At 43.3% G+C, this 11635-nt stretch overlaps 1 protein-coding gene across 1 annotated transcript; it reads left to right on the forward strand.

The window, feature by feature from the left end:
* The first annotated feature begins 232 nt into the window (after positions 1–232).
* Positions 233–2588, forward strand: LOC147032136 (uncharacterized). Its single transcript, XM_085850443.1, has one exon. It carries the CDS (start codon positions 774–776, stop codon positions 2586–2588), a length of 1815 nt encoding a protein of 604 aa, XP_085706569.1. The 5' UTR covers positions 233–773.
* Positions 2589–11635: the final 9047 nt, after the last annotated feature.

The raw sequence follows: 11635 nt of genomic DNA on the forward strand, positions 1-11635 counted from the left end.
GTCCACTCCAGTCGAGTCGAGTTGTACTGTACTGTATTTTTCAAAGCAAGGAAAGTAGGCCTACTTTGAAGATGAAGATGCGTGGCTCGATCCATGCAAAATGCACATGGCACCATTATGCTTCGATCCTCATGGTTGTTTGGTTTTGACATGACATAATACATATGATATAGGCCTAGTAGTCCGGTGGCAGAGCAGCATATTTCTAGTGAACCTTGCAATGTTTGGTAACAATCGTTTTTTTGGCTTATTTTGATAGATATTGGTGTCGAGATCAATTTTAGGGTGAGTGGCCACTTGTCACTGCCTTGGCTTTTGCAGAATCCAAGATGGCCACCAAATACAATCAAAATATAAATTAGGTTGTAAATCCTGCTCTAAGTACAGCAAAAGGATGATATTGGTGTCTAAATCTATGTTTTGGAGACCAAGGAAGTGGATTATGATGTTATTGGGTCATTTGCTGGCCATCTTGGTAGCACAAATCCAATATGGCCGCCAAAAATACCTGAAAAATGCCAAAATCACAAAAAAATCACACTAAAAACCAACATAATCGATTGTGAATTCAGTTGAACAATGATCCTGCTGGTTACACATGTGCTTGACATGTTATATAATCTGATTGTGAAGTAATGATGCCGTTTAGAAGCCACCTGGTGCCACCTACTCAAGACGTAAATATCATAGTGCTTCCAATGTGAAATACACCAATATATCGATAACTTTTAACGATCTTTGTTTTTGTTGTAGGTTCTGATGTGAGTAATGATATGGCTGAAGCAGGAGACAGCAAGGATGCCGAGGAATGCTTCTTCAAGACAGTTTACAACTGTGGGGTTGGGAAGTTGATGCAGTCTTCACGAATCGGCACAATATTGGAAGCTAGTAATCTTCGGCAAGATGATATCAGACTACGAAAAGAACTATCTGATGGATCATCTACTGTTAGATGTCACAAAAATTGTGTATCCAAATATGTATCTCCTTCCACTCTCAATAAATTGGCCAAGCGTATGCCAGAGGAAGAGACAGATGATGACTCCAACGCTGGTTCCAAGCGATTGCGTTCGAGTACCGGTGGTGATGTCTTTGACTTTCAGAAGCACTGTTTGTTCTGCCATGACATAACTCCTTGCATATTACCGAATGAGTATGATCCCAAGGTGCCACAACAGTACAGAGTCCCTGCATCGAGAGTAACCACAGACAAGATGGCTGATGGGGAGACGTACAAGCAGTACCTACTTGACCTTTGTGATAAACGTGGAGATGAACTGGGTAGAATAGTCCGTGACCATATCATCAGAGCACCATCAGATTTGCACGCTGCAGATGCAATGTATCACCGCCGTTGCAATATGAGTTTCCATCGTGATGCTCAGAGAACTACCACGATCAATAGCAAAGGTACTGCTGATGACCAAGCTTTCGCTGAAACTGTCAAAGTAGTCGGTTATGATCGCTCAAAAGTTTGGAATTCGCTCGATGTTGAAGCAGTATACACAGACAAGGGTGGATCTGTCATGTCCAGACGTGTCCTTGTTGAGAACGTCATCCAACATTTCGCTGAAGATATGTTGGCATTACATTCCCCTGGAGTGGCAACGTTACTAGTGTTCAGGAAGCATGTTGCTACAAATCTCAGGCTTGTGGATGATGATCAGAATGGCGACATGGATGAATGTATCCGGAAAGTTGGCAAGCAGATCATGAAGGAGACCAAGGCAGCTAAGGATGACTTCAAATCCTACACTAAGCACATTGATCGAGAATCAGCCTCAGAGTGTATTAGTGAGACGTTGGTGAAACTACTATCAGCTATCAAGCCTACTTTCCACAATTCACTACAATCCATCAAGGTGGGTAATATCGTGAGCTCAGTGGTAACGTCTCAACCGACACCATTACAGATAGCCATAGGTGTACTTCTTGGTGACCATAAGATGATCATCACAGAACTGTACAAGTATAATGTTTCTTGTTCCGACGATGAGGTTCGACGATTCAGAAGGTCAGCGGGTGTTCAATCATCAAAAGCACAGCAGTTAGCCAGACTCAGAGATGCCAGACTGGGTGGACTTGTGCAAATCATCATTGATAACTTTGATGCTGTGATCAGTTCCCAAAACTGCCGCCTCGAATGTCATTACATGGCAATGCTGGCAGCTCAGTGGAAGACCGAACTTGACCACCTTGAAGGTTTGGCTACATCGATCCCTCGCCTAACGAAAGAAGAAATGAAGCACCCTATCCCATGGGAGACACGAGTCGTTGAGTATACGGGACCGAAGAAACCTCCTATGCCATTTACTGCTACAAACCGATTTGTCATGTCAGACGACTTTGTACAAGCCACAACAATCTCAATTGGCAGAGCCAAAGATTTAGACTTTAACTTCATCAAAGACGTGCTCTTTGAAGCAAACACTCCTGAGTACAACGGGTACAATACACGTCACTGCCGTGAGTCAGGAATGACCCCAGCACCCAAGACAGCTGTGGTATATCTTCCACTCATAAACATGAAGCCAGGGGACCCAACTACTGTCCTAACTTCCATCACCCGAGGATTCAAAGTCACCTGAGCATCCAACCAGGATATTCTCGTTCTCACCTGCGATCAGGCCATATATAAGATCGCCGTTGACATCACATTTCATCAACCAGATCTGCTCACCAACATGGTGGTGATTCTTGGTGGGATGCATTTCCTCATGGATTTTGTGGGTTGCGTTGGCACTCTCATGGCAGACAGCGGCCTGAAAGAGATTCTGATGACGTCCTTCGGCTCCGTCGATAAGATGTTGCAAGGAAATAAATATCCACAGAATGTTCGGGCACTGAGATTGCTCACAGAGGAGCTGCTTCGACCAGTGTTTGTGAGGGAGAATCTACACCTGACCAGCATGGATGATTTGGAAAAACTACTTGATGAGATCGCCACTCAAAGTCGTACCACAAAGCTGTGGGTGTACAACGTCATCAAACCCACATTTCTAATGATGATGTTTTGTCGGGCGATGCATGAAGGCGACTGGCCACTCCACATCAAAACAGCAGAATCAATGCTGCCATACATGTTCGCAGCCCACAAGTACAACTATGCAAGGTATGGCCTCTACTACGTACGCTCCATGACTTGGTTGGGACCAGATATTCTGGACAAGTTCTGCAGAGGAGAACAGTCACTACACCACACTGCTGGTGTCTACAACGGACAGTGGAGCGACATGTTTATTGAAACAAACTGGATGAGGAAGGGGCATGGGCCGGGTGGCATCATTGGCAGCACAGAAAATCCTCAAATGATAGCGACATGGGTGTACAGTATGGATGCGACCATGACCCTGACTGGTGACCTTAAGAAGATGTCTGGAGCTGACAAGAAGGTACAGCTTAACCACAAGGAGGAATCTACCAGTCGCATTCGTCGAGATGGCAATGATCGTAAATCACTGAAGGCTACTCTAGAGTCATGCATTGACCCATTGGATCCAGCTTCCCACGATGTAGGATGTCTGCTCAACATCTCCAATGGTCAACTAGCTCAACGGAATGTTAATGTTGACAAGGCAGTGGAGATTGGAGCTGATCAGCTGATCCAGTTTGAAGCATTATGGCCAGAGGGCTTTTACAGCTCACTCGCAAAACAGGTGACAACCTTCGTCGCAAAGAAGAAACGTCTAACAATCGATGGTAATCCCGTCATGGATCAAGAGGCTATATACGCTCGGGTGATTGGCCTTCTCGTGAGCGAGCGCGATCTCGATCTGGAACAAGTCCTCTCCACAGAGCTAACTGCATATCCGCCCTCGATGTTTCAAGCTGATGGCCAGATGTGAGTGGCAACGGGAAAATCCACACTGAAAAAGAACCTCCAAGTCGAAGTTTCACAACGCCTTATCACAAGGCCAACATCTATGGTGATTGATGTTTCCGCTCTTTTGTGGACATTAGAATGGCCATCCCAAGGAACCGTTGACACGTTCATTTTGGTGTTCAAGGTCTGGGTCAACGCGCGGCTGCTTGAAGCTGATGTCCACCTGTGTTTTGATCGTTATTATGACTACTCTACAAAAAGCAGCACCAGATCAGCTCGAGCCAGCGCTACCCGGGTCCATCAGCTCGAACGGAAAACTCCACTGCCGGCTTGGGACGCAGTACTCAAGAACTCAGCCAATAAAAAAACAACTCAACACACTGATTTGCGAATCAATCCTGAGTGATGACAACTTCCTGCAGCATGCGACACAGGACCACCAGCTCGAACGGAAAACTCCACTGCCGGCTTGGGACGCAGTACTCAAGAACTCAGCCAATAAAAAAACAACTCAACACACTGATTTGCGAATCAATCCTGAGTGATGACAACTTCCTGCAGCATGCGACACAGGACCACCAGTTGGTGGTTACTGGGGAAAACGACACACCTACGCAGGTATCGAAGGGTCATAAGTCGCCTCGTCTAGACCTAGCATCAACACATGAAGAAGCTGACATCCTCCTGACACAACAGGCCATCCATTTGGCAAAATACCATCCAGAATCACGGGTGCGGGTGGTGTGTGATGACACGGATGTGTTCGCGTTACTTGTGTACTACTACTTGAGCGAGAAGCTCCAGTCTTCAATATCTATGCAGTCTCCAATCATTGGTCGGTCTTGCATTGACGTGAAGGAAACCGCTCTTAAACATTCAGCAATCGTACCCGAGCTCTTAGCGCTTCATGCTTTGACTGGTTGTGATTCAGTTGCTGCGACTTATGGAATTGGGAAAACAAAAGCAATCGCGGCCGCTCGAAAAGGCTACTCTCTGGATCAACTTGGTAAACCCTTGGCAAATATCGTTGAAGTCACCGAACAAGCAACAGCTTTCATGGGTGCGCGCTATGGCATTACAACTCCCACCTCTTTGATGACCAAGATCCGCCAGAAACTATGGGCACAGAAGACTGGAAAATCAACAGCAGCACCTAAGCTGTGTAGTTTGCCCCCACCTACAGAAGCGTTTGAGCAGAACGTTCGAAGAGCACACCATCAAGTCGCTCACTGGTACAGTGCCCTGAGTGGGGATCCACCAACTTTCGCTGCAGTGGAACACGGATGGGAAGCTGATGACACTAACAAGTGTCTCTTCCCTCGGAATATGGAGGACGGGGTACCCTATGCCCCGGAGCACATTCTGAAGCTGGTCAGGTGTGGCTGCACATCTGAGCAAGCATGTAGAGGTGGGAGATGTGGATGTATGGGGCGCCAACTTCCGTGCACAATGTTCTGCCCCTGTGGTGGTGGTACTGCCTGTTCCAATCCATTCAACATCAATGAGAGTGCAACAGATCATGCCGACATCCCTGATGACAGCGATGAGACAAATGACCGAGCAATGGATGTCGAGGATGAGGACGATGAATAGTTCCGAGATACAAGATATTTTGTCCAGTGGGGTGTTAATTTTGCTTAATTTTTTTAGTATAATTTGTATTGACATAGCATTGAAACATTGAGCAATGTGAAGCTGCCAAATTATTGTATTATTATTATTATCATTATTATCAATATTATTAATGGGAGTATCATATACTTTAAATGTATGTCGACTTTTGAGTCACGTGAATGTCATGTCTGAGAGAATTATACAATAAATATTGTCCGATTCTAATTACATTTTGTTCTTATATTTTGCCTAAAATCGATATTGCTATCAAAATAAATATTGCTTATAAATTTGCGAATGACTTCAGAATCATAATATACATGTCTATGCTTCACAAAGCACACATATGTACAGAAACTTAAGTCAACTGCATTTACAACCGATTACATGAGATTTAGTGTGATTTTGGCATTTTTACAGGTAATTTTGGTGGCCATATTGGATTTATGCCATCAAGATGGCTACCAAATTATCAAATAACATCATAATCCACTTCCTTGGTAACTAAAACATATAGTTAGACACCAATTTCATCATGTTACTGTACTTAGAACAGGAGTTGCAGCCGAAGTTATAGTTTGATTGTATATGGTGGCCATCTTGGATTCTGAAAAAGCCAAGACAGTGACAAGTGGCCACTCAGCCTAAATTTCATCTCGACCCTAAGATCTATCAAAAAAATTGAAAACATGAATGTTACCAAACATTGCAAGGTTCCCTGGCCCAACCACCGGACTATAGCCCGAGACTGAACAGGAGCAGTCCTTCGTTGGATCCTACGTTGGATTTCAGCCAAAAATTGACAGTCTAAGACAGCGTGTTCAGCACGGGAAGTACGTTTGATTTCAGACAAAGATTGACAGTCTAAGACGGCGTGTTCAGTACGGAAAGGCGCCAATCAGGGGAATACGGTTAGTCCGGGAAAGAGCCAATTGGGGTATATTATGTTGGCAGAGCTGGCGCTCATCGTACCCGTCCTTCCAAGCTCGTAAAATGACACTGATTTTAAAAACATGACAACCATTGCTGGTGTTCTGAGCCATACTATTTATTAACCTCCGCCATTGAAGATCGGATGTGACTGTTTTCACCCCTTTCTGTTTGTTTGTTTGTTTGTTAGTTACTTACGAAATCTAAAGATTTCATAAGTATATTGATCACTTCCATTTCTGTTTGTTTGTTTGTGTGTTTGTTTGTGTGTTTGTTTGTGTGTGTGTTTGTAGGCACGATAACTCGAGAACGGAATAAGCTACCAATGTCAAATTACACCACGCGATTCAGAAGGGTGATGGCTAGCGCTGATTAGATTTTGGTCAAAATCGGTCAAAGGTCAAGGTCACAGTGAGGACAAACATAATTCCGTAAATTAATGTGGAGAAATGGAGTATTTTTGCTTCGCTCGATGTTACGCGTTCGTTTTAACTTCGATTTTAATTTTGTCTTCGGTTTTTGCGATCGCTTAGGACGCTTAAAACTCTGTTGTCGAAATTCTGGTAAAAATCGGATGTTTTGGAGACGTTTTAAGATTGTATAAAAATATTTCACTCGATGAGTCACGGGTCGTCCCATGATGCAGTGCGCTCGAGCAGACGCGTCGTTGAGTCACGTATGGTTTTGCGTGTGCGCACTGACGGTGTTTAAAAGTCATTTTTTATCCCAATAAAGGTTATATCATCGCATGCCTGACTCGCTACGCCGTCGGATTATGGAAAGATTGTTGGTGGATGGCCGAATATTACGGTTTTGTGACTTTGATAAAATAATTGCGCGGAGAAATGGAGATTTTTGCTTTGGTGGACATTACGATTTTTGATGGTTTGGTACAGAATCATCGTAGAAACTTCTGGTTTGCATCGCTACCTTCTCTAGAGACAGCTTTTATTAGACAAGGTCAGAGGTCAAGTTGACGATTTCGTAAGTACCAGTCTATGACTGCTTGTTTGTTTGTGAACAGTATTACGGAAAAACTCCTCGACGGATTTCGACGAAACTTGGTGGGGGGTTAGGTATGGTCCAAGGATCATGCCATTAGATTTTGGACTCGGTCCAAAATCCAATATGGCCGATTTGGTGGCCATTTTGAAAAAATATTTCGTTTTTTTTTTTTTTTGCATTTCTACATCTTATAAGTGATTTCCAACAAAAAAACATGCCAAAATTATAATTGCGCCTGATTTTGGAACTTCACGTGGATATACCCACGTAAAATCAATTTTTGTCTCAAGGAATCTAGTTATGACGAATGAATTAAGTATGTAAAAGTTAAAAGTAAAAGGGAAAGTTGCAAACTATAACTCAGAGCACTGTTGACGTCAAATTGAATGAATCGGATATCAGGTTCACTTGAGTGACCCAGCAGTATTGGTGGCGGAGGTTTTGCACTCTACCGAGTGCTCCCCCTCTAGTTATCAGTTGTGTTTATGTTCAGTGTTTGATGCAACGAGTACTCCCTTACTCTCGTTCATATTGTTAGGATAGATGGCAGCACTTACCGGACAGCAGTTCAGCGATGGCGACCGAATAGGAATAAATGCGGCCGTCGATGGGTTGAAAATCTTGTTGAAGCCACGTTGTCACCCAATTCCAGCTTAGAAATTCAGCGCATCGTCTTCATCACATTAAGAAACCCCAGTATATGGAAAATGAGCACATTCCTGCCAGCGGTTTCAGAGGAGAAACATCAAATTACGTGTAGACGATAACAGAAATAATATGAAATATATATATATATTTACTTTTATACAATGTTTCTTGTTACATTTTTTGTGTCAAATTCACCTTCTGAGGTAGTCAGCATGTGCAGAAGAGGGTTTTACATTTTAGATGCTGTTTTCTCTGAGTGGTATTACGCCTCTCAGAGGTGACGGTCTGTCGACGACAGACATAATGACGTCAGCGAATGACCGATGATGTCATGACGGAATTATGCCTCTCAGCAGTGACGTCACACGTTGCCATGCAAACGAATGTAAAAATTAGAAAAATCGCCAAAAATTTCCAAACCTGTCCATCTGGCGCGATCTCACATAGCCCATGCTGTACAATAGACCACAGAGCACCCGCATGCCGAAAGTGGCGACAATCCGTCCGGCAGTTTCGGAGGCCAAACGTCAACAGAAATAATAATATATATATATATATATATATATATATATATATATATATATATATATATATATTCACACGTTTAGAAAAATGACCGTTTTTACAGCCATTTTTCCCTGCTGTGCAGGGGTTGGGCTTTTTCTTGAGGCAATGTTTTATGGCCGGATGCCCTTCCTGACGCCAACCGTGGTCGCCTCTTACGACACACAGGGATATGGTACACCTATTCTAACCGGGGCATACACCGGGACCAGTACACTGGTACTCATTTCGCCGACCTCGGAAGGATGACAGGCTGAGTCAACCCCCTGGTGTTAATTCAGCAGCCAACGGGGCTTGAACTCATGACCCTGGGATCCCAAGCCACCACCCTAACCACTAAGCCAACACCAGGCTTCATCTTCACATATACACACATGCATAAATCAGAATTTGTAATTATCAAATGCAAGACAAAGTCATGAATAGACATCAATAAAATGTGTGCATGAATTACAAGTCAGAGAGTAAACAAAAGTCAAATCAGTGCACTGCATGGAATTTGATCCTGGTATGTCAAAATCGTGAGTGATGACGGGAATTATGGGAATAACAAACAAGCCAACCTACAGGAATCTCACAATAGATGACAGCTCAGCCTCCTGCTCTGAGGATTAACACGAGTTTTCATTGCATAACATAAGAGTTAAAAAACACTCGTGAAGCTCGTGGATGGAACAACAAAGAAGCTAGGCAATTCAAGCACATCGTGATGTAGCATCAATCCAACAAAGCCACGGGCATTTTGGATTGGTAAATCCCAGACTGATTTCCCAACACAGCACTAATGTGCAAAACATAAAAAAAAACTGAGCGTAAATTACTGAATTCAATTATGCCATAAAGGCACCGATATATGTAAAATCTTAAATGTACCTCATCATGCCTCGAATGGATGTCTTTCAAATGTTAGATGAATGATAAATGCATGGTTAAGGGAAATATATCCTGACTACCTTTCACAGACTGGTGTGTGTGTGTGTGTGTGTGTGTGTGTGTGTGTGTGTGTGTGTGTGTGTGTGTGTGTGTGTGTGTGTGTGTGTGTGTGTGTGTGTGTGTGTGTGATGCCATTTCTCCTACAGTTCTGAGCCAAATACATCCAGACTTGCTACATAGGATCAGCATGACTCCAATTAATGTATGTGGGTGTTTTATCTTTGCCGGTGGTCTTCGGGTTTGAGGGGGGGGGGAACACAAATTCTCTATGTAAATGTGTGTCTTGTCACGCCGCCTCCAGGTGGGGGAGAGTATTACAAGTCTTCACCATTTCCCACACATTATTCCTGTCCCCATGTTTACAAAGTGCAGTGAGGTGTTTTGAATCATAAGCAGAAGATATATTTTTGCTTCATGCGCGTAACCCGGGTTATTTTTTTTAGCCGAAACAGAGCAGTCAGTTGCCAACACAGCACCAAAATAAAGGTATGCTTCAGAAGAACGCATTGCATGCTTGGAAGAATATCGTCCATTGGGCAGGGATTCTACTCGTATATCTAACATAGAAAAGCTCATTCTAACCACTCACTGATCAATCACGGACTCACTGACTGACATATTAAAGTTCGGTACTTTTCGGGTGAAGCAGAAAGCTGAAATTTCACGAGCCGATGGACATTGAAGCCGATATACGGGGACAAAAAAAATAATAATCACAGAACCGTTTGAAAGTGTCCGTAAATGAAAATATAAATAAAATAAATAAACAAGCAGTCATAGACTGGTACTTACGAAATCGTCAACTTCACCTCTGACCTTGTCTAATAAAAGCAGTCTCTGGAGAAGGTAGCGACGCAAACCAGAAGTTTCTACGGTGATTCTGCACCAAACCAACAAAAATAGATTGTTTGACCTCACTGTGACCTTGACCTTTGACCGATTTTGACCAAGATCTAATCAGCACTAGCCATCACCCTCCTGAATCACGTGGTGTAATTTGACATTGGTAGCTTCTTCCGTTCGAGTTATCGTACTGACAAACAAACAAACACCCACACAAACAAACACACAAACAGATGATGGAAGTCATCAATATACTTATGAAATCTTTACATTTCGTAATAAAGAATGAAAAAAAATATGCCGGTGAGCAACCCGAGACAATGTGGAAGCACTGCAATTTTGCGTGCTGAAGCACACCAAAGTCTACGTACCGGGAAAAAAAAAAATCACAGAACCATCGGAAAGCATCCGTAAATGAATATATAAATAAAAGAAAATAAACTAGAACGGGCACTCATAGAGCGCATACCTTCGCCGCCACTACTTTTTTTGTTCTTGGTATGAGTGTGGGGAACTGGTTTCATATGAATGGTCTTATGACACAAACCACATATCTATAATGTTATGACCCCCCCCGACTTTCGGGGGCTACGGACTAAACAACAATCAACTCACGTCGTTTTGGCGAGTCTTCACTCGCAAGCTCGGTGAATACAACGTTTCAACAAGAGAAGGTAATCTCGTTTGATGCTGGTTTCATGCAAATCGAATAAGAATTGACTGAGTTATGCCGAAAACCGCATATTTTTCAAGGGCGTGACCCCCCCCCCCCGACATTTTACCCCAACCGGTGACATGTGTTATGACGTCATTGTGTCACAATATTGGGCATTAAATTCTGAACATTTTGGTGCTGGGTTCATGTAAAGCGGACAAGAATTGACCGCGTTATGACAAAAACCGCATATTTTTCAAGGTCGTGACCCCCCTGACCTTTGACCCCTAACAAGAGTATGGGCGTCATTGTGTCATATTGCATATCACAAGATGAGGCGTTGAATTCTGAACATTTTGGCGTTAGTTGCATGCAAATTGAATAAAAATTGACCGTGTTATCGTAAAAAGACGATTTTGACCTTTTCGTGACCTTGACCTTGACCTTTGACCCGAACGATCCCAAAATCTAATCGAATGCTTTTTGTCGGACAAAAAGCGGACACCGGACACAAATTTGTCGGAGCCAGGCGGTTAACACCGACAGCCCCCAGACGGCCGAGCGGTTCCATATTTACAGTAGGCGGACACGTTGATGGACAGAGATTTCAACACGTGCTT

This window comes from Eptatretus burgeri, chromosome 2, assembly GCF_056783735.1.
Source record: "Eptatretus burgeri isolate ZD-2024b chromosome 2, Ebu_testis_v1, whole genome shotgun sequence".
Taxonomy (NCBI): domain Eukaryota; kingdom Metazoa; phylum Chordata; class Myxini; order Myxiniformes; family Myxinidae; genus Eptatretus; species Eptatretus burgeri.